The 24,316-nt window shown below is 43.7% G+C and overlaps 1 protein-coding gene across 5 annotated transcripts in view; it reads right to left on the bottom strand.

Moving 5' to 3' along the window:
- ARHGAP32 (Rho GTPase activating protein 32) overlaps nucleotides 1-24,316 on the bottom strand; it is a 942,023-nt gene that overhangs the window by 448,089 nt on the left and 469,618 nt on the right. For all 5 annotated transcript variants that reach the window (XM_069224492.1, XM_069224494.1, XM_069224495.1 and 2 more), the window contains one exon: nucleotides 3,241-3,327. In XM_069224492.1, the coding sequence (XP_069080593.1) occupies nucleotides 3,241-3,327 (87 nt within the window). The remainder of the gene's footprint in view (nucleotides 1-3,240; nucleotides 3,328-24,316) is intronic.

The raw sequence follows: 24,316 nt of genomic DNA, 5'->3' as shown, positions 1-24,316 counted from the left end.
TTGTTAATCTATGTAGGAACTTGATTTCGGTTCCGAAGCCGGATGTTTCTGTATCGAAACCTTTTCGGCTACTTTTTTCGGTTCCGACGAAACCTTTTTTGTTTTCGGCGTCGTGGTCTCTCGGTGCCGACTCATTTCGGTGCCGCTGTCTCGGTGCCGAACCTGCTCGGAGCCACTATCTCGAGCCCGAGATTGCTGTGTGGCGGTATCTCGACCGGAGTCGGATGACTTCGCCACCAGCGTGCCCTTTTTCGGTGCCGATGATCGGTCACCTATTTTTCGGGTTAAGCCATGGCCTGTTGGCGGTGGCGTCCCCTGGGCTTTTGTTGTCTTCTCGTGAGTTTTATGTTTCGACGTCTTACTCACGGTTTTCGACGTTTCTTTGGGATCAAGCTTGTCCGAGTCCGATTCATGGATGGAGAAGCTTTCTTCTTCCTCGTGGAAACGCCCTTGTCCTGTCGGCGCCATCTGCAGTCTTCTTGCTCTTCAGGGGAAATGTTAATAGCAGAACAAGGGGTGGCCCTGCCCTGGCTCTCTCTGGCCCTGAACGGAGTCAGGATGGGCCTGCCCTTTCCCAGGCTTCATTCAAGCACAGCCTACATAGCAGGGCTGTGCAACGTGCTATATAGCACAAGCTACATAGTTGAGGAGTCCTCCTCCTCCTCCTCCCCTCGGGTTATGACAAAGAGTCCTAAGACAGGTAGCTCCCCTTCCAACAGTCTCCTGCGTCTTGCCCAGCAGAGATGGTACGTGCTATATAGCGCTGGTGAAATCAAAGGGCATTCTACTCCACCTTCCACCCCTCGTGGTATGGCAAACAGTCCAGGGAGAGTTACGTATTCCCACTTCCAGCAGCCTCCTGCATCCCCACCAACTTATTTTCTTGTTTCAAATGTAACGGTAGGTAATTCCACAATTAGGTGCCCCAAATATAAAAAGATCAACTTTAGAATATTTTGTATCTAGTCTGACGGGTAGTCAACAGCCATCAGTTGTCAGACCTGAGGCATCCAGTTGATGGGCTAGGGACTAGAAAGTAGGTGAAGTAGATTGGTCCTTAGCTAGGCAGAGACTTGTATAGAAAGTAGAGTGTTTTAAGGGTCATTCCTTTTACTCGATGCCAATGAAGGGATCACTGTGCAAGTATAACATAGCTTTGCGTTTTCTAATAGCAAATCCAGACTAAGTGCATAGTTTTGAACTCTGTGGAATTTTGAGTTAGAAGCACTGTGGAGTCCTTTGTAGAAATAGTTACTGTAACACAGGCTAGACATGGCCAAGATTAGGAATATTTTCTTAGACCACTGGATCAAAGTCAGAACTCCTCTCTGCAGACATTGATGATATAATACAATTTCGGAGACCATATTTAACTGGAGGGTAAATTATAGATCAATATAAAGGAGTGTTCTCATTTATCAAGATTTGTCCACGGAGATTTGAAGAGACTGAAGTTCCACAAAGCAAAAGCAGGTAATGGAAAAGAGTGTACAGGGCCCAGGAGGAAGATTTCAGTTTTATCATTGGTTGGGCATAGACAGTTATTTTGCATTCAAATATGAGTGCACTAGAAGTAGTGAGAAAAAATGTGGAGGTTGCCAGAATTATCATTTAGCATTGGGTGGAATTGTGTGTCGTCCGCATGTAGTTTGCAACCTATCTTGTAGGCATTTAAGATGGCAGCCAGCACAGCCTTGTAAACACTGAATACCATTGAAGACAAGGAGCAGCCACGGGGTAAGATAGATACTATTATATCTAATTTGGCTTTTAATAAGTAGGAGTGCCTCTACACTGTATTGTGAAAGGAGATCGCACTACTGAGTCTATGGTAGTAGGACATAAAGTGGAATTTGTCCCTCTTCAAGTCCAACAGCAGATAGTGGGAGCTTATCTGCTCCCTTCCTTGCACTTATATGCTTATGTTGACTACAGATGTGAGGGTCACTGACAGTCTGCAGATCCTCTGAGGGCAATTTCCTGAACCTGACTGCCTGGCGGCAACTGAGTCTTGCAAAAGGCATTTTTTTGGATGGCTATGGAAGCAGAGCCCTTCTAAAGTAGGACTTTAATCATGCTTGAGGAATCCTCCGAACACTTTGCAGGTTAGAGTATGCAACCGTGAGAAATTGCCCACAGTGATGCTAGGAGCACCCTGCTGAACTGAAGAATGTCATCCACCAAGACTGCTACTAATAACTGGTCACGTTATTCTTGAATTAATCAGCCACATCCCAAAAGATCAGCAATGGTTATTCTTTACAGCTATTATGTCACCAATCCTGTGATATCAAGAGGTCAAAGGGCAATGTGCAGTCTCAACATCGCCAGCTTATTGTAAACCCCTGTTAACACACTGTGGGTATTCGAACTCTAGGTACAGCTAATGTTGTGGAAAGTGATGAGCTGTCGAATCTGTGGCCATGGTTGTACTTGACAATTTACCAAATAAAATGAAATAAGAACAAAACAAAAAAAATAGGAGGATCTCTGTCACTCCACCCTGGGGGGGGACCTACACACAGGTCATTCTAAAAGGACCTACAGTGCATTTTCAATAACTGCACAATATGTCTGGAGATGATTCTGCTCACCAGAAGATCACTACTAGACCCTTAGGAAAACAAATCTTTGGATAGCATCACTAGGTTTAAGGCCAGTGCGCTGTTTTCAAAAGAACGGATTCTTTGGAATAAAAATATGGACTCTTAGAAAGCAGCAATGCGGCGATGCTTTCGTATCAAGAGCAAGCACTTGGGTGTGTGCTTCGTGGAAATAATTACCGTCTGCCTCCTAGGACACGCGTTTACAGACATTTGCAGCAATTCTATTTGAAACCCCTCCTCTCGAGTCCCATCATCTTACCCTTGCAGAAATTCAAGGTGAACCATTTGTCTGCTAACGCCAAAGGAGCTCATGCACTCTTCTCCAAAATCCATGTTTGTGCATACCTATCTCACAAGACTCGTAAAAATACACCATTCATGTTAGGCAAGCCGACAGAATACACCTAGAATTCGCGCGTAACCAACCCCATTTCTGAATCACGCACAAGCGGCACATTTCTTCTCCTGCAAGGCAGATTCGATTTCCTCCACTTGGAGGTGCATTTAAGCACTTCTTTCCGGATAGATGAGCTCATTACACACAGCACAGGTTTTTAAGCCCCCACTGAGACTCGTCATATCGAAGTGTCTAAGGGCTGGCACTGCAAACCACACAGCCGTGCAGGGCGCTTACCTGGCACGAGATCTGGATGAGGTACACCAGCTCCTTGGACTCGCAGCCGTTCCGGGTCACTTCACACTGTTCCTCCAGGAGCGAGAGCTGCAGCAGCAGAGAGGGTGGGAGGGGGGAGAGAGAACGGGGAGACCAGGTCAGTAGGCAGACAAGAGAGTAAACCAGGCGAGTAATAATGCAGGGAGCGTTCACCGACTTCACCGCCACCCACCCCACCCGGCCAACGAAGGACATCAGGAAATTACAGCCAGCTCTGAAAAATCTTATTTTTGCAAAACCAATCTTAAACTGTCCTTGGGCGCGTTCATTTACATCATAAATAAGGGTCGAGAGCTCATTGCCGCGATGAAACGCACGATACACCGCACGCAGCATGCATCCACCGGCCGCTAATTGGTCCCAAAACGGGGCTGGCCATGTGATCAGATTCTAATGTTTCCAACCTACGCCCTCTCTACCATGTCTAAATGAGGACTACTCTCCTAAAGAAAAATAACAAGGGCCGCAAAACGAATTATTTCTAATGAAAACTGTTTCCTTTAGTATTCGGCTTACTGTAAGTAAGACCCAATAATAACTAATGCCGCCGTTACAAAAATATGGAATCTAAAGGAATCCTAAACCTAATCCTGCACTAACGTGAACCTTTACCACAACCTCATCTCCCACACTCCCTCCAAAAACATCTACCCCATTCCGACATACACCATCATTAGCTACAGATTTGCACCTGCTTGTACTCTGTACATCTACACAGACACTTTCTTCTACATCCAACGCTATTCGCCACCTCTCGCTTTTTTAGATATCGCGTGGCTATTTTAAAACAAATGTTGACATTTACAAACTTGAATGTTATTTATTTTTCTTCTTAATTGTACCCACTACTTGCTCAAAAATGTTTTATTTTATATATGCAATCATTATTATCATTATTATCATTAGTTTATTTAGGATTAAAAACCAATAAAACCACAATAAAACAAACAATGACATTTCCACCATCTGTAAAAACACAGAGAGAAAGGATAAAAACAGTATATAAAATACACAGATAAAAAAGACCAGCAACAAAGTGCATGTGCAGTGCCATAGATTACATAGCAGCCTTGGTAGAAAAATATCGTATACGTTTCAAGAAAAGACACATTAACATCCATGAATATCACAGAGTACCAGTGCTAAGTGCAATTTGAGTGATATCCTCTTGCAGATCTGCCAAGTAAATCTGTAGGTCAACAAACCTCAGGATGTAAAAACTAAAGTCACGAGAGCATGTCAGCTTCAAGGTGCTAACTTCTTCTACATTCCCTTTGTAACCTTATAAGCCATGCTGCACTTATATATTTAGATACAGCAATGATGACTAATTCACTGGTATCTGTACGCAGGTAGATGCTGTCTGAAACCCAAAAGCGTACATAGTGGCTTAAATAATTTCCCAAGCAGGTAGACATAAGCACTACAGGAGAAGGCAAAGCTATGAAGAGTGTCCTCTTCCTGTTGGCATGTAGGGCACTTAGCACTGATAAATTTATTTACAGACCAGTCTGCGGTGAGGCTTTTAACAGGGAGTATACTAAGGACCTGATTTTAACCTTGGCGGACGGCGGAGGCCGTCCGCCAAGGTTCCGCCGCCAAATGACCGCACCGCGGTCACAAGACCGCAGCGGCCATTCTAACATTTCCTCTGGGCCGGCGGGCGCTCTCCAAAAGAGCGCCCGCCGGCCCAGAGGAAATGCCCCTGCAACGAGGACGCAGGCTCAGAATTGAGCCGGCGTAGTTGCAGGGGTGCGACGGGTGCAGTTTGCACCCGTCGCGTATTTCAGTGTCTGCATGGCAGACACTGAAATACTTTGCGGGGCCCTCTTACGGGGGCCCCTGCCGTGCCCATGCCATTGGCATGGGCACGGCAGGGGCCCCCAGGGGCCCCGCGGCACCCCCTACCGCCATCCTGTTCATGGCGGGTTTCCCGCCATGAACAGGATGGCGGTAGGGGCTGTCAGAATCCTCATGGCGGCGGAGCGCGCTCCGCCGCCATGAAGGATTCCCCCGAGCAGCGGTAAGTCGGCGGGAGCCCGCCGACTTGCCGCTTCTGACCGCGGCTGAACCGCCGCGGTCAGAATGCTCGTGGGAGCACCGCCAGCCTGTTGGCGGTGCTCCCGTGGTCGGTGGCCCTGGCGGCCACCGGCCGCCAGGGTCAGAATGACCCCCTAAGTCTTTATTTTAAAAAAGTTGCTCTGCCAGGCACGCTGGAATGATGTCAAAAAATGATTCATATGGAGAAGCGGGCTTAAAATCCAAAAATGCATTAGCCAGGATACCAGGCTTGATTCTCCTCAACTCCCGCTCCCATAGATATTCCTTGCAGAGTTCCTCAATTAGTAGCGTGGGACTAATTTAGATTCATCAAGTTTCTCCTGCAATTTGGGTAAACTATATCCTGAAACATGGACAAGACAAACCAAGATATCTTCTCCCATCCATTTTGATTAAGAAGCAACTTAATCGACTGTCTATACTTAATTATATTTCTTACGTTTTTCTATTTTTCTAAAATTTATTCATAGCAATAGCAATCAATTCCTTGTCCTTAAATCACCCTCACTGATCTTCAAGGTTAAACAACTACCTTAACAATATGTATGCATTCACTGGCTATTGTAAAGGACAGATCTAATGCTTCCATGAGACATTCCTAAATATGGAAGGCATAACACCTGGTGAGGACCAGAAGAAAAAAAGGGGAAGATTACAGGAAACAGGGCAAAAACAAGGGCAGCTGATCCAGATTTATGCATATTTTTTTATATATTATGTGGTACTGTTGACATACAAGGCTACATGCATAATATCCTAGCGCTGGTGGGTTGCTAAAGGAGAATAGCAGTACTTTGGCATAAAATCAAGGGATCAGGAAAATTCCAGGTTTTAATCAATAAAACGTATGTGCATTGCTATGAGTCTGCTTAACACATTTATATAGACATTGGCCAATGGCATTGGTAAAAACTTATTAGCAATTAAAGCCGTCTTTATGAGGGAACGATGGAGGCGTACAAATAATTGCTAGTTTTAATTCGCAGTCCTTAAAAAAAATGGATCTAAGTTGTTAGTTCGAGTGTTGAGACCAGGGGTGAATTATGGATGTTTCCAGTTCCAGAGAACCCCTGCTTGAGAGTTACAGCACAGTGTTAGGAACAATCAGTCAAAGAATGCGTGTACGAAAATATGAGAACGGTGGTATAGAAGAAGAGAGGCAACAGGTAAATCATAGAAAAACAGAGGAGAGGGTGGCGCCATTGTGAGGAGTTCCCATAAAAGCCTAGAACCTGATTTTATGTTGATTGGGTAAAGGTAGGAAATCAGCCGATTTCTGACAGAGATGCAGCATTTTGAGCAGAATCCACCAGTGGAATTCCCTCCACCATATCATTCCAATTTGACAAAAATTCCACTGATGGAACTGTCCTCTGAAAGTGGCATTTACTGCAGAAATCAGAATATTTTCCATTATCACTCAACTCTAAATCGGGTTCATTGTGATATGTAGCAAGTCTGATCAGAGCCAGACTAGGTACATAGCCGAACTCAATACATGTCATCAGAACAAGCCAAGTGAACTCTCGGAGTACTAAAAATCCCTAATGCTATATGCAGCAAGCAACGGGCCAGTTGGCGAGTCAGGAGACAAATGTGGATATGGGCTTTGAGTGAGGGCCTACCATCTCCTTGCGGACACTCAATGTGAACCAGCGCAGCTCATTTGAAACACGGATGTCATGTCTAATCCATCAAGCAATATGAAAAGGGTACACCGAGAGACATCCCAACTGCATAATGCCTCAAACAGTCCGATCTTTCTTCCTGAGATAAAGGTTCAAAATAGCTGTGATCAATGTTATTATCTGTATGTTGTTAAAAATGTACTGTTTGCTGAACTATTTGCTAATTTATTTTGCCAGCATTTGCCAGGTCGTCAATACACCCACATCCTGAAAGGCAGAAGGAATTCTTACTTAGTTTACGCATCAAGTCCTGCTATTCGTTCGTTACTTTATTTCGGCAAATATTGCCATAAAAGTCAAGACAGGAAATAAATACGACATACATAAATACATTATACAATAAAATATAAGATACAATACATACAGTTGGCAAGAAGTATATGGATGTCCCCATGATTAAGCAGTATCATTAGGCGTATAAAAATATAAATAACAATTTATAAAATAATTAAAAGCCAGAACTAAAAGAAAAAAAAAATTAATTAACTTGTCGATAAAACAGTGCATCATATACCTTTGCAAGGAGGGGGATGAGCGGGCCACCTGACAAAGCGTTACAATTTGTGACCAAGTCGATTCCTGATAAGGTACACATTATATAGGAATCTGCTTGTGCCAAACACCACTAATTGTGAAGTATTGGACTGAAATATGCGCACTGCTTCTTTATAGGATCTGACCCCCACATATTTACAAACGGGTTTGATCCACCGATCCCTTGGTTTCTTGTATACTGGGCAAAAGAAGAGTAAATGAACAACGTCTTCTTTAGCCCCTAAGGTACAGAGAGTGCAGAGTTCACAACCTTTTACCCCTCCCGAATTGCATGTGTAAGCATTAATCTGTAAGACCCCGTACCTAAACTGTAAATAAAGTGATTTTGCCAGAGGAGGGCCGACCTCATCCAAAAATTGTTCTAATTTAGGTGTATCTTTTATGTTTAAAAAATTCAAAGTCAGAGTACCAATCGATGAACTATGCAGTAGCTCTCCGTTGACATAAGACCAAAAAGTGTCCTTTACATTTTTCCTGGTACATGTTGTCATATTCTGTGGAGCTTCCCATAGGTGTGATAAACCTAATCTCTCGTACCACTTAGATACATATTTTAACCAAGGGGTATTCATATGTCCATCTATCTGAGTTAGTTCAGTCAATCCGTTCTTGTAATCACTCAACTCCGGGGTTACCCATAGCCTGACCCAATACAGCAATGGTCTTAATAATGCTTGATAGTCTGCTCTTTTAAGATTAATATCAAGGAAAACAGGGACTAGGGGGGTTCTTGTCGGTATTTTAAGTAGCCTTCGTACAAAATGGTTTTCCGGTTTTCCAAAGTTGTTATTGCAATGGAAGCCCCAGAGTTCAGCACCATAAAGGGCGGTCGATTGGGCCTTTGCTTTATATACTTCCAGTGCTGGTGAGATTGCTTTAGAGTAACTGGCTCCGTGTATTTTTAAAATAGGCATTGAGTTTTGTTTAAGGGCTAGAATGCTTTTATCCATCTGCCCTTTCCAGGACAGGTTACTATCCAGCGTCATCCCCAGATAATTGAAACTCCCTACCTGTTCCAGTTTTTGGTTATCCAAGGACAGATTATTCCTGAGGGATTTCTTGGAGTTTATTGACATATACTTTGTTTTGGTAGGATTTATTTCTAGCCCCTTCCCCACGCAATACTTCTGGAAAGAATCCACCAAATTCTGTAAACCTCTCGGAGTTTGAGAAATGAGGATGGTGTCATCGGCAAATAGTAATGCCGTAACCGGCTCGCCACCTAGCTTCGGTGAGTCATGTACACAATCCCTTAAATAGATTGGAATATCATTAACATATAGTGAGAAGAGTGTAGGAGCTAACACGCAGCCTTGGCGCACACCACGGTCTACAGGTATGGCCCTTGAGGTCTCACCTTCTTTTCCCCACCTAATTTTTGCATAGTTCCCTGTGTGAAGCTTGATAAGTTCTTTAAGTAGTTCCCCAGGGACCGCCATGTTTCTTAATGTAGACCACAACAAATTGCGAGGAACAAGGTCAAAGGCGGCCCTTAGATCCATGAATGCCACATAGAGGCTACCCTTCCTTATGGTTATATACTTCCAACAGATGCACATGAACCTAAACACCTGGTCAACCGTACTTACTTTTATTCTAAAGCCAGCCTGATATTTGGTTAATATTTTAGTCTCTTCAATCCAATCTAAAAGCCTGTTTAAAATATGTCTGGCATATATCTTTTGAAATGAGTCTATTAAACTTATTGGGCGGTAATTACTTGGATCGTAGCGATCACCTTTTTTAAAAATTGTCATAATTTCTGCCCCTTTCCAGGAATCGGGGATTGGTGTGCCTGCCACAATGGAATTACTCAAGTAATTTATGTAAGGCCCCCACACATCCACATCATATTTTAGAAGATCTCCGGGGATTTTATCAGGGCCTGGGGCTTTGCCCAATTTCACAGCTAATAAAACCTTATTAGTTTCTTCTAAACTAAAGGTTAGTGGAGCAACACTTATCTCTGAATTTGTCTCATGGTCCTCGAAGGGCAAATTCTCCTGTTTGTTAGCATAGAGCTTAGTGAAGTGGTCGCACCAAGTATTTTCATCTAGGAAAATATCCTTTGTTGATCTGCCCTGCTTATTTCCATTAGCGATTAGATTCCAGAACATACTCTGGTCCCGTAGCTTAGCTGCATTCAAGAGATCCTCCCAGAAATTTTCATCCCATGTTTTTTTAGCTTGGGCCAACGTTTTTTTGTGGGCTAGTCTATTGTTTTTTATATCCAAGCTGTTCCCGGATTTTACTGCCTGGATTAGTCTTGATTTTGCTATACGACAGTCTTTATTATACCATGGGTTCGCTGACTCAAGATCATTCCGTTTCCTATTACCATCTTTTTTATAGATTTTGCTCAATAGTGGGGTTAATGCGTCTACCAGCTTAAGATGTATGTCAAGCACACCTTGTGTTCCCACTAATGCTGTCTGAAGGCCTCCTACCGTTTCAGTAAATACATTGTATATATTTATCAGCGTTATTTCGGTTCCCAAGATATAGGGCCATCTTAGGGCACGCCTGTTATTAGTTACCTCTAGTTCCGCGACCGTGGTATTTAATAGGGTCTCTTCTTTGGATTTAATAATGAATGATTGAGAATCCAGCCATAGTAGGAGAGGAAAATGATCACTCTCCGTCCTATGGTCTATCTTAAAGTCGGTTATTTGGTCCCATATATTCCGGGTAGCCATTACAAAATCTATATGGGATCTGGAATTTCCCTTAAAATAGGTTGGGGCTGCTGGTCTGTCTGAACGAAATCGACCATTACAGGCCCTTAGGTCATGCGCCACAGTCAACTGTAAAATCTGTAAGGCGGCTTTTGTGCCTTTAGCTGCACTTACAGATTTTAAGGGCAGGATGTCATTAGCAGCATCTTGATCGTCGAATAATTGTTCCAACCCCAGGATAGGCTCATATTTACAATTAAAATCTCCACCAACTAACACCTTTGCATTATCTCCTAATGAGTCTAGAACGGAGTCCAAGAGTTCTACTACCTCTGATTCCTTGTTAGAAGGGAACGGTCTGTTATATATATTTATTAGATGTATAGTTTCTTTCCCTCTTGTTTTGATTTTAAGGCCTAGTAGGTCCGGGGAGGGGATGGGTAGCGGGGTGACATCTATTTCTAGGGTCACTTTAACCCAGATGACCAGTCCCCCTGAGGCTCTCCCTCTAGTTGATGGAATAGCATGGGAACAATAGGTTTTATACCCCAGCCTATGGGGGGTTTCTACCATCCAGGTTTCTTGTAGGAGTATGATGTCGTAGTTCTCAATATAGGAACACCATACCACATCCTCAAGGTTCCTTGCTAAGCCAGCTATATTCCATGATATCAGTCTAATACTTGATTTTCCTTTTACACAGGGAGGATCTAATACTATAAGTAGGTTGTCTTTTTCTGTAACATCCTCCAGCTCAACTAAGGGGTTTGGCTCTTTATCTTGGTTGTAGTTTTTACTAGTGTCTTTACCCTCCATGGTCACTGAGAGGCACTTATCCGGTACACCCGAACTAGTTGTCTTACTTAAAATAGAATAAGGGGATTTAACGTTGCTTACCAATTTAACTGTCCTTGTATTTCTGGGACTCGAGGGTACTATGAGTTCCGGTTCAAGATCTTCTATACTCTGTTTTTGTTCCCACGTCTGGGTATATACTAACGTTTCTGTGATGGGATCCCCTGCTCGTGGGAGTCAATCGTTTTCGTCCAAAGTGCTCAGTACCGAAAAGCTATTTCCAGTTGGGGTATAAGAGCTAGTGTTTCTTCTAATAGTCAAGGGTCTGTGTTTTTTAGAAGGTTCTGATGTACTGGCTAAGTGTCGATAAAAATAACCCAGAGGATGCACACCCACGTCAGATTCCTTTATATCCAAGGAGGCTGCTCTAAGAAGGACAGTCGCAACATGTTGAGGGTGCCTAAAATTAACAATTACACAGTCTCCCTTACATTTTTTCCTTGCGTTTCCGATCCATGGTATCCGCCTAGTAGACAGTATTTGATCGGATAGGTGTGGGGGGAAACCACAATTTTTGTTTAACCAGGCAACTGATTTCCGTTTGAGAGAATCATGTGATTCCTCACGGAAGTTCACTGCTGTTGGGTCTAAGGGAGGAATGTTCGAAAGGACTATGACATAGGGTTCACAATCAGGTGGAAGGTTAATAAAATTTGGTCTGTTCACAGGAGTAGTGTTCCTCACAATATTAGATGCAGCTGCTTTCATATGAGGGGTACTATCCACCATACTTGGTGGCTCCCTAGATTCAGGTAAACGTGGCCTCTGTGCTTCAACCAATTGTTCAGGGTTGCCGGATTGGACGGATAGCTCAGACTGTTTCATAGTTTGTCCCATATACATTTTGTCTAAAAGACCACCCAACCTAGATACCTCCGTAGATAGTAATTCAATCTTTTCCATAAGAGGTTTAGTCATATGGACTAGTTTTTCCTCAAATAGCTTAGCGATGTGGCCCAAGAGAATACCATTCACATCGTCCTTGTTAATTGTAATCCCATTTTCAGCTACATTACTTCTATGACCATATTCTATCATTGGTTCTATTGTTGGTTTGAAATGAGTGTTACCCCGCTTGGATAGCATTTTTCTGCATTTTCTAACAGCTCTCTTAGGGGGAGAGTGAGACAATGCAGGCTCACTCGGGGGCTCCAATGGGACTTGATTTGGTGGCTCTAAAACGAAGGGTAAAGCGGCTGGGTTTTCCAAAGGGAGAGCTTCAATATTAAGGGGGTCCATCATAACAGAACCGCTACCATTGTTTACAGGAGAAAACATTTCTGGGGTGGACTCCTTCCCTAAGGACTTCCTTCTATCAGTGTTTATCTTGCTCACCATTTTAACCAGGTAATTATCCAGGGTGGAAATATTCTTAGCCATTCTACACCGCCCTCACGAATATGACGACCACTACTAGTTTTTGATAAATACTAGACTGTCTAGTTTTATGGCCCTGCACTACACAGAACTTTTATATCGTTTACAAAGTATAGGGCCTCTACATATATCAGCAATAACACAGAACAGCAAGTGTATAACACCCAGAAGACACAATGAATCAATTTAAATGGAGCCCAGGTATACAGCTTACTAAAACGTTATCAGATTCAATAAAAACAATTACAATTAACTGCTTAGTGAACTTGCTCAACCCGACCCCTTCTGGCCCCCTAACGGCTCCCTAACGGACTCACAACGGCCTGTCCTTTGCCCGACCCCGCTCAGCCAGGGGCAGGATCAGTTTGATATCACCTTCGGGCGTGTGAGATCCGCTTGTTCTGCTTCCGTGGTGCTAGGGGACCTGGCTAAAGTAGTCCCGTCCTGGTCCGTCAACGCTCCTCCCACACAGCGGTCGCAATGTCGGGCGACGGCGGGGGGGAGACGTGGAGGTCAGCAGAGGGAACAAAAGGGACGGCACCCCCCGAGGACCACAAGGGCACACAGGTATGCTGCACGATACAGGTGTAATTAAATTACAGCATTAATATGTCTGTGACCAGATATTAAAGAGGGGTGGCCCAGCCCAGCCTCTTCCTGTCGATGACGGGCGAAGGACGGGCCCGCCCTTGGCCCGGGCTTTGCCCGGGCGCCGCCCGCACGCGTCCCGCGGCTGCGGGCGCGCCAAGTGAAGTTTAAAGGGCCTCCCGCCCTATCAGCAGCTGAGGCTGCTACCGCCGAGATTTAAAGGGCTCCTGCCGCCTGTGCAAGTCTGTGCGCGTCCCGCGGCTGCGGGCGCGCCAAGTGAAGTTTAAAGGGCCTCCCGCCCTATCAGCAGCTGAGGCTGCTACCGCCGAGATTTAAAGGGCTCCTGCCGCCTGTGCAAGTCCGCGCGCGTCCCGCGGCTGCGGGCGCGCCAAGTGAAGTTTAAAGGGCCTCCCGCCCTATCAGCAGCTGAGGCTGCTACCGCCGAGATTTAAAGGGCTCCTGCCGCCTGTGCAAGTCCGCGCGCGTCCCGCGGCTGCGCCAAGTGAAGTTTAAAGGGCCTCCCGCCCTATCAGCAGCTGAGGCTGCTACCGCCGAGATTTAAAGGGCTCCTGCCGCCTGTGCAAGTCTGTGCGCGTCCCGCGGCTGCGGGCGCGCCAAGTGAAGTTTAAAGGGCCTCCCGCCCTATCAGCAGCTGAGGCTGCTACCGCCGAGATTTAAAGGGCTCCTGCCGCCTGTGCAAGTCTGTGCGCGTCCCGCGGCTGCGGGTGCGCCAAGTGAAGTTTAAAGGGCCTCCCGCCCTATCAGCAGCTGAGGCTGCTACCGCCGAGATTTAAAGGGCTCCTGCCGCCTGTGCAAGTCTGTGCGCGTCCCTGCTATTCTACATCTCTGTCTAGCACATCTGAACTCAGGAACGTGGTTAAAAGGTCTCATTCCATGTAACCCATATTATAACTAACGTGGAAACAGTAACTGCAAGAGAAAATAATAAGAGGTAAATGCGATGAGCACCACGTATAGTACTCAACTTAATTAAAGGTTTAAGTAGTCTTTCTTAAATGTGTACGGTTCAAACAACTGATGCGCATGTCATCATATCTAGAATTAAAACATGGACATGCTTACATTGACACAACTAGCAGTGACATGCGAGCTGTAATCAAGGCTACAAGTGCTCTTGCAAACATGGGATCAAAAAAGCTCAACATACTTGAAAACACATAAATGAAAGGACCTTTTCAACCTGGGAGATTGAATCTTATACATCCTTGCCTGTTACACTGGTGTTGACATCACTGGAGTCCCTAAATCTTCCTGAAAACCGTGCTTTCATGTACTTTTTCCTTTTTTTGATTCATCAGTGTAGACCATAACTGATAGAACGTCTCGATTCCTTGATGAATTCACTCTTGCAATGCTAGGAACGAGACAGACGTTCCGTGAATTAGCAAATCTGATATATATAAAATGTTAGAGCATACGACCAAAAAGTGTTATCACAGCCTCATGTCAACAATACATTTGGTAAATCAAAGCTCCTGAGTGTCGGAGCCTTCTGTGTAGATTGGAGTGCGGATTGATGTGTATGGATATATATATATATATATATATATATATATATATATATATATATATAAAAAATATATCAAAGATTAATTTTGATTATGAGAATGTTGTGGTGTGGAAATCAACATGAATGTAACGGTCAGGCAGTGGTATCTATCTTTCAAATTTGTTGAAGAGACGATTTCCCAGACCAGGACAGCATTAATCTCGATAATTAAAGCATGTCTGGAAGAAAAGTTAGGATTTAACCTCAAAGGTTGGCTAATGAATCAATGTGGAGGCACTTAATATTAATATAAAAAGATAAGACGTTGATCATCAATGTATTTGTGTACTTGTGACTTTATTTTGATGTACTTTTGTACAAAATCTGGCCACACATTTAGAAGTTGGTCTTTCAATTTATTTATTGCATGTACAATGCCATACCTTACCTGCTGAAATGTAACTTACTTTTTGTATCTCTCAGTCTACCTGAAACACCTAGGGCTGATTTGTTTTCTAGAGGGGTAGCATCCATCAGATTCTTCATGGTTCTCCATGGACCAATTTTATATGCTTTTACTCAAGTGGAAAGGTGCAAATTACCCCATAACTCTTGTAGAAAAATGGGTTCCACCCATTCAGTCCGCCCAGATTTTTTGCTTTTGATCACCCTGTTTTTTTATCCTTATGATGGGTGAGTCTCACTATCAGCGACTAACTGTTGGTAATTTCCCCGAAATTGGACTGGGGGTGTTTATCGCTAGTGTCTGCCTTTTAAAATATACCTGGTGTGGTACAGGTATGGGCATTTGGCTGGTTACACATGAACATGTGTGCACACTAGTGCAAGTCTACTATCATGCACAGCTCTATAACTACACAAAGGTAGCCTGGGGCAGAAGGAAACCTTATAATTTATAAGTATCCTCTACCCTACTTCTGGATGGTAGTTCAGGTGGGCTTATGAACCTCGCATACAACGCCCAAATTAGGTTGTTTTAATGTCCCTCACACACCCTAATGGTGTCAAGTGATGAAGGAACCGTGCAGGGGTAGGTGCTGCTCTGGGGTAGGCATTCTAATATTAGTGGGCATTCCTAGATAATCAAGCAAACCCTGCTGACCTATCTGTAGTGTCACTGTATTATACACATAGGTGAAATTTGCTTTAAAGTACAGCTTCGCTCAACTTAGACCTACACAGTCCAGCGAGGTGTACAACTGAGGTGATACATGCATGCCAAGCTTGAATATGCAGGTCCAAATAACATATGTGTACATCTGGTGAGTCGCTCCAAATTATCATAATTCTCTGGCTCAGCACAAAATCAGATTCTAGTCAGTTTGTCCCCTCCAGGGCCAAGTTAATTACTCTCCCGCACAGCAGTCGGAACAAATGCCTCCCCACACAAAATGAGCAATTATCAGCAGTTGACTCGGTTCGTAAGATGGAAGAGGTGGGGAGGAAAATCTGCAAAGGATAATTAGCTGTCACACGACACCTGGCTTGGGACAGTCCAGGACTACTGAACTAAGTAGCAAGCCCAGACATTTAGAGCCGACACAGGAGGGGTTCCCCTTTGAAGTTTTGGTAAGAAAGTATCTGGCAGTGATTTCAGCTAGGGGTGGAGTTGAGGCCCTCAGAGGAGCTCTGAACAGAGAAAACTTGTTGTCAGTATATTGGATTGTCCCAGAAAGCTGTGTAGGACGACTGGTTCTGGGCTCCCCAAAGAAGCACCTATCTGAAACAAGTGCATTTATGGTGGGTGCCTGGACCTCATTTGTAGAGGCTGCCACCGCCAACCAGATACCTCCGGAGGCCCCATTCCCCAAGGGCTGAAGGAGAAACAGTGGGCTACCGTCCGACAGAAGCAGAAGTGAGAAGCAGAAGTGAAAAGCAGGAGCATCCACCTAGCAGGCAGACACATGAAACAGCAGAAGAGATTGTTGCTAGCTTCCACACCTGACACTGAAGGCCCCAGTGGAGTTGGCTTTAGGGTGCGCTGGGGTCTTGGGGCTACCCGCTCTGCCCCCCCAACATAAACTGCAGCATCCAAGTGTCCCAGGGTGGGGCCGGGACATCACCAACAAAGAAACCCAAACAGGAAAATGACACGTGGTGCAAAATGGTGCACAAGAAAATGAAGCAGGACAACCTACTAATAAAATATGCATTTCCATACTGCTTTACATGGCCTCATTTGCATACAGTATTCTTGTGGTGCACAAAGGAGGGGCAGGGACATCACCAACATGCCTCAACGTGTTGTGGGACTGCAGGGAGTGCAGCAGCCCCTCTCTCCACAGCAGGATGCATTTAAGAAAGTTACCCTATCTCTCTCAGATCACATGATGCAGCACCTGGGAGGCATTTTCAAGCACTCCATGGGCTTAACCATGTGCACTTTAGCTTGTAAGTACAGGGTGCCCCCCTAGTGGTTGGTTCTATGGCTGCATTCTATGTGGCCTAAAGTGGTAAAAGAAAGAATTGGACATATGTTATGTTGATTTGTAATGCTTTGTTACAAAAAATGTTTAACAATATTCACTGAGTGTGTAAACATGGTTACCGATTCCAATAATTTGAATGTGTTGAACATTTTTGACATGTTAATATTTTGTTCTTATAATGCGGTGACACTTTGACGAAGCCATTAGGCTTGCTTTATATTTGCATGTGGTGACCCTTTGAAAAGCTAATAGGCTAACCTTATATATCCACAAAGTGACCACCATGACAAAGCCTATAGGCCTGCTTTATTTAAAATGACACCACAGTGTGTTGTGATGTTATATCTGGTATAAGTGAGTGGTGGATTAATTAAGGATTCAGAAGTCATTAGGGATCAAATGTGAAATCAGGATGTCACCAAAGTATTTCCAGCTGCTTTATTTATAGATTTGTAAATGTATGTGTAGTTTTAGTAGCATGTGTGTAATGTACTTTCCCTTCTTCAAAGAAAAAGCTCTAACTGGACAATCATTTATTGAGTGTTGGTATTGTGTGCCAGTGGACAGAGATTACTAGCCCACACCACCCACTCAGAATAAGCCTTGGACTGCTCTGCTCTGCTACCCTGAGAGAATCCAGTACTACATGGGATGTTTGTTTCCCACTGAAAAGACAATTTTAGACCTATTCCTTGTGCAGGCATCACATCCTGCAAATAACCCAATTTCTTACAACTCTCTACTCTAGTTGCATTGCAAATGCCTGTAAGCATCACATTTGCCAAATATCTCTTGCGTTTAATGCACTGCACACAATGCAAGGGTAATATCCAGGTGCATTAATAACAATAGTTACTCAGAAATAATCCTGAATTTCAGGATCAATGTGAAAACAATATCTCCTGAAAGCAATATAACCACATATTTTTGCACTTACTCACAATTTTTTCTAACCAGCCTCGAGCTGCTAACTATGAAAGATAGAATTAATTGTTTTTTCTTGGGCTGTTTTACCCTGCTCAGCCAGCATTTTGTTTAGGCACCAGCATGTCACAGCAATTCCTCCAGCAGAGAATGCCAGATAAGAAATGACATGTAAACAGGAATTATTGTCAGTGCTGCTTTTCACACGAATATATGTACCAGGCACTTCAAAATGCGGCAGTTTCATTTACATGTAACATATTTCACATAATACAAAGTTAATTCTCTATCACACGCACAGATTTTGGAAACAAATTAACCCATTCATTCAGCAATGAATGGATACACAAAATAATAATTCAAGTAAAACCAAAAAATATTGCACCCATAAACACCTCAAACAATTTAACGTTAAAAAATAATACATTTTCATACAAATACTTTAATTTACAAGAAAATTAAGAGAAGGCCAACTTAAACCACACACTAATGCATGTTAATGAAGGCATATAAATAAGCTGTCGAAAGCCTCACTACCAAAAACACACGACAGTTTCTCTGTCAATTTTTAAGAAACATGATTACTGGTTAACCCATGGGCAGAGCATGGTTACTACTCATGGAATTTGCGTTTCTTGCTCCTTTTTATGGAAAAGGTATGCTTTCGTTAGTTTACACCAGTGGTTCCCAACCCTGGGTCCATAGAGCATCCTTAGGAGGTTCTCGACTGCTTAGAAAATTAAATATGATTAACAGATTAGGTCCCCAGCTTTCAGTAACGACTCAGTAGGGGTCCCCAGATTCCAATAATGATTCAGTGGGGATCCTCGGGTTCCATTAATGATAAAGTGGGGGGTCCACAGATGTCAAAAGGTTGGGAACCACTGGTTTATACTGTAACCGAACCAAAAATATAATAAAGATTGTTTAAATATAAAAAATACACAAGCAGCAAATAACTATAATTAGCAGAAGGCCACAGCGGGTAAGCAGGAGGGTGGGTTCAGGACAGCACGATGCAGCACACCGTGGTCCTTGAATAATCCTGATGGGCTAAGTGATTTCAGACCACATCATTAGCTGAAGTTGTTGTTTTTTCAGGGCCATTCTGCACCTGTGGATGAAGGATGTTGATCCAAAACTGACTTGGAATATTTTCCAGTGGAGAGGGCGAAAGAATAATAAAACTGATGTAATTGCAAAGTAGTGCAGCAGAGGATGGGTTTCCAGTAGATACGGGGCAACAGTACTAGCCTCTTCACTAGTGCTGGAAGGCTAGAACCTTTGGCAGATGTATACACAAGGGGGAGGCCCTGGTAGTAAGACACTCAAGTGGGGGGAAGGCGCAGTTGGCCAGACCAAAGAGTTGCCACCACAGAACAGTTTGTTATGACCAAAGCATTGGTAGAGTGGAAGGTGAGGACAACTGCAGGTTACGAGCAGCTTATTGTGGCTAAAGGTGATGCTCAATGTAATGGGTTTGATGCAACATTTTGCTGTTACACTGAATCCTGCAGTTGTGGGAACAAGGACAGGGAAGAAGGAAGTCAGGAGAAAATAAATGAAAATGTGGCGGGTCCAGTAAAAGAAAGGCAATAAGCGATTTAGGATTTCACAGGATTGAGCCTTAAAGAACATGTGGCAATTCAACCTCTGGTCGCCACGGGGTACTTGGGTATGCAAGAGTAGAGGGAGCCATTGAATAAAAAGGTGAGGAATGTTTCAGTGATGTCTGCACAGAGGTGGTGAGAGCAACAAAAAGAGAGAAGACTTTCCATCCAACGGAAGTTGTGTAGAGAACAAAAAAGAAAGAACCAAGGACAGTCCTTAAAGAGGTCACATTTTTGTCTGGTAGGCAAAGAGATGAAAGAGTACCAGGATCCTGTGTTAAAGCAGCTGCCAAGCTATAACAAGAGCCAGTAATGTGCTGTGCCAGTGTTCCCCTGATCTCAGGACATTGTCATGAGTTGCCAGAGGCAGCAAAGGAGGTCAGAAGGAAGGATGAGGGTGATTGTGTTATACTGGAATAATGAGGCTCCTAGAGGTTTGTTAAATGTAATGCTTATAAATTGTTTGTGTGGGAATGTGAAAGTAAAATGGGTTTGATCCTGCTGAAGATCTCTGGCGTTTTATGTCTATGGATGAGCGTGTTACTGCTAAAAGGCTTTACTGTTTTCACTGAGGTGGGTCATTCCTTGTTAACTGCAAGGTCTTAGTAAATTGTTTTCTGGACAAAGCTGCTAGTCTGGTAAATTGCTTTATGTGCGCATGGTGGTCTAGTATCCTTAAACTAACCATATCTTGGGATGTTTATTACAGTTACGAAACTAAGAGGGTAGACATTTCAAAAGCATGTGCGCGTTAAAAGACAAAGAATGATATGGAGAGGGTGGCAATGGCTAAGGGGCATTACAGACAGAGGTGACGTAAAAGGGGTTTAGTGGGGCAATAAAAACACTTTCCAGATATCCTGGTACCCAGCTGGAATGGTGACTCTAGCAGAATAGGATCCTTACTGTCTCCAAGTTTAAATTGATGCCTTGTCTCTTACCTCCCCCACCCCCTCTTCCTGTGGGGCTTTCCAGGCGGCTGCTTTGGATTGTCGCCATAAAGCAGTGAAACAATTTTAATTTGCCCTGTGTGCATGATCCAGCTAGTGTCGGAAACACAGGAAAAAAAACCTTCAACTGCTCAAGGTCTGAAGAGTTGTTTTGACTGGAAAAAAGGTGCTGCTCCTTACATTCCACTGACAGAGCTTGACGGACTAATGGACATGAGGTAGCGAGGAGGTGGAGCTCCGGAGCAGCTGCGACTCAGTGGCGCCGCCTGTTGCGGACCACACTGAACCACAGCACTAGAAATTCCCTTAAAGCCAGCATTTGCATAGTGAATAGTTCCCTATCCCACATCTATGTAAAGTGCTTTGTTTCTTTTCATTAGATTCGTAACTTCTACGTTCCAAAACATTATATAAACGGATCAATCATGACAAAATAGAGAATTCTCTCTCTACATGCAGCAGGAACCAATAACGAAGTCAGTGATGGAACAATCATCAGCATAGGCAATATGTCTTGCGTATGTGAGATCTATTATCTTTGCCACTGTTTTTTAGCCATGTTGTAAGTGGCTGAAAGTGATGATAAAAACCTTTCTGACACAGCCAGATTTGACTACGTTATAGCCTTTTTTTTTACTTGTGACTGCTTGTTTAGTAGAAAAATATAGCAATTATCAGTGTTCTGTGGGTATCCTAGAACTTTAGGCCCCATGCCAGTGCACCTGCTGCACCATACAAATCATGGGTTTCATAGACTTTTTGGCCCATGTGTCACGGCACCTGCTGCATCATACAAATCGTGACCTTCGTGCCTGCAGGGTAATTGCACTTGTGACTGCTTGTTTAGTCGTAAAATATAGCAATAATCGGTGTTCAGTGAGTCTCCTCAAGCTTTCGGACCCTGTGCCCCTGCACCTGCGACACCATTCAAATCATGACCCTAGTACCTGCAAGGTAGCTCTGAGGACTGACTGGCCTTGTTCGGTCCAAAGAGTCGAAGACTGAATTGAATTAAATGCTGGAAAGGTTGGAGCCATTTCACATTTAATGTGCTGAAAATCAAACTGCTGGAAAGGTGGGAGTACTTTACATTTGATGATGCTTAAAAAAAAAAGTAACAAATATTGGTTATCAGTGAAACAGTTTATGCTGTATTTGGCATCAGTATTTTTACTTTCACTTGCTGCTGACATCCGGATGGGCCGCACGTACACCAAATCTGTGTATTCAATGAACATGCAACAAATATTTCCCACAAGCAAAACGTGTGTGCCAGTTAAGAAACTGGCCACTGCATAAAGTTATCTTTCTGCATTCTGACAAAGCTAAGGGTAACAATACAGAGACTACAGGGCTGTCCTAACAACTTGGAGTGAGTAAACCTGGATGTGGCATAACAGCCAGATCAGCCGACTTTGGAGCTGGGGAATCAGGTACGAGTCTCTGTGTCAGCTCAACATCCTGTGATTCTGGGCAAATCATGTAATCTCCCCATTCCTACAGAAAATGAATGTCCCCTTGTGTAATGTAACTGGTGCTCATATAAAGTGCTCCCATACCTTCTGGTTGAGTTTGCGCCATATAAAACTGCAGAAAAAAAATAAAACCTGGAGCTCCCAGTCCATGCTTTATGTTCAGGGCCTGAGGTGTCAGTGGAACAGAATGGGTGGGTTAGATAAGAGCAGTGGTGGGCAGCACCAGTGATGAAGCGATGTGGGAGAGGCGCTGTCAGGCTGTGAGTGATAATGGGTACGAATAACAAAAGAGGGAGTAGTCCTGCAGCTAAGCAGAGATATGGTCACGTGGGGGAGAGTTGTGAACGGTCATAGTGAGTGAAAGGGGGTTTTACTTACAGCACGTCCTAACAGTGCAGTGGTGAGACCCGAAGACCGCAGGGGCGCCAAAAGATAAATTTAATGATAGGTACTTGAAGTTATTGGTAGGTATTATATCATTTGACAATTGAATCATATAAAATTGGTATACATTACCCACTGAAAGCAAGCTACTTGTTCTGTGACAGCTTCCTCCTGATGTGCACCGTGACAGAATTGTTTTGTTTTCATAGCACTATTATGTATAGATTATCGGGATATTACGTGTTGCAGCACCACTACAGACATTTCCAGAGCTGTCATGTTTTGTCAGATGTGAATATCCAACCACAGAAGTAGCAGAGCAGACACGGAGGTACCTTAGCAACAAAAGGAGCAGGTAGATTTCGGTAACTAGAAAAACCAGTGCCCTCGGAAGACCGTACCTGACATTTGACCTTGGTCTTTGAATACCCAGTAAATGTGACAAGATAAGAACAAGATATACACGCCTGTTTATTACAGGAAACTAGTTTGTGGAAGAATACTGTAAACACAGCTTTTGCATGGGTAGGTACAAACTCGAGCTGGGAAACCCAAAGCAAATAAAGCCAGCAAATTGGAAGCAAGAAAACATGAGTTACAAACTACAAAGCTAATGGCAAACGACGGACAGAATACATTTCGAGGTCAACTTTCTGAAACTCCATAAGATGTCTTTCGCATAAACAGAGAGGCTGCAACCTAAAAAAGGGAGGGAGATTGTTTGTATTTTACAAAAGAAAAAGCCACCAGAAGACTGGGAAGACCATATGGTGATTAGCCAGAGGTGCAAGAATGCGTGTAGGATCCTATAGAGCTGAGAACAGTGTATACGGTGGGAAGAGATCAGAGGTCAAAGTGTTTGGGATCTGAAGGGCATGATGTGCCCATTTAAATTTGCCAAAAACAGTTCCTCTACTTTATGTTGAAAGACAATCATCCCAGGATGGTTACTTCTGACATATGAGATTGCTCTGCTGAAGGATAAGGGTGAGAGGGAGTCTCCAGTGCTGCAAAGCCAAGGGAAGGCCAGATAGCTAAAGGCAGAAAAAAGCCTTACTGGGTGGCTGCAGCCTGAAAGAAATGTAAATGGGTGCAGTTGGTTAATCTGCAAATATAAAGGCTGCATGGAAGTCGGTTTTGGCTTTAATTGACAGTCATTTCAAGCTAAGTGATGGCAAAGCTTTATTCTTTTTGAGAGGGATTGTAAGGGTGTAACTAGCTGAGCTATGGAGTGCACGCTTTTAATGGACAGTTCTAAAAAATGTTTTCACAAGGTGCAGTCTGCATTTTACTAAGACCTATATTTTGGAAGCACATTTCTAATATTAAACCTACATTTTTTGTATGAGTTGTGGAAGTCTGTCTAATAATGCGTGTGTTAGAAAGAGCCTTTCCTGCAGGGTTTTCCCTGTCTTTCTGCTTCTGACATCCTGTTTTTTTAATTCTGGGCTGAATTTCGTTTTTGCTGGCTTTAGGACTCTGGGACTTTACAACTGCTGACCAGTACTAAAGTGCAAATGCTCTCTGTCTAAATGGTATTTGTGATAGGTTTATCCATGAATGACAGTTGATTTTATTAGTAAGCCCCTAGTAAAATACACTCAGTGTGCCCAGGGCCTGAAACTCAAATACTACTAGTGAGTTTGCAGCACTGACTGTGCCACCCCACAAGAGTAGCTCTGTAATCTACAATGCAGTGCTACTGCAGTGTCTGTGTGAGCAGTTTTTACTGCCAGTTTGATCTGGCAAGTGCACCCACTTGCCAGGCCTCTACCTTCCCTTTTACTACTTGACCACCCCTAAGAATAGGCCCTAGGTAGCCCCATGGGCAGGGTGCAGTGTATTTAAAGGTAGGACATGTGCTGAGGTGCTTTACATGTCCTGATAGTGAAATACTGCCAAATGTGTTTTTCACTATTGGAAGGCATATCTCGC

The sequence above is a fragment of the Pleurodeles waltl genome, chromosome 3_1 (assembly GCF_031143425.1).
Source record: "Pleurodeles waltl isolate 20211129_DDA chromosome 3_1, aPleWal1.hap1.20221129, whole genome shotgun sequence".
In the NCBI taxonomy this organism is placed as follows: Eukaryota; Metazoa; Chordata; class Amphibia; order Caudata; family Salamandridae; genus Pleurodeles; species Pleurodeles waltl.
The sequence above is the reverse complement of the archived record's forward strand: the minus strand, read 5'-3'. Positions and strand labels throughout refer to the sequence as shown.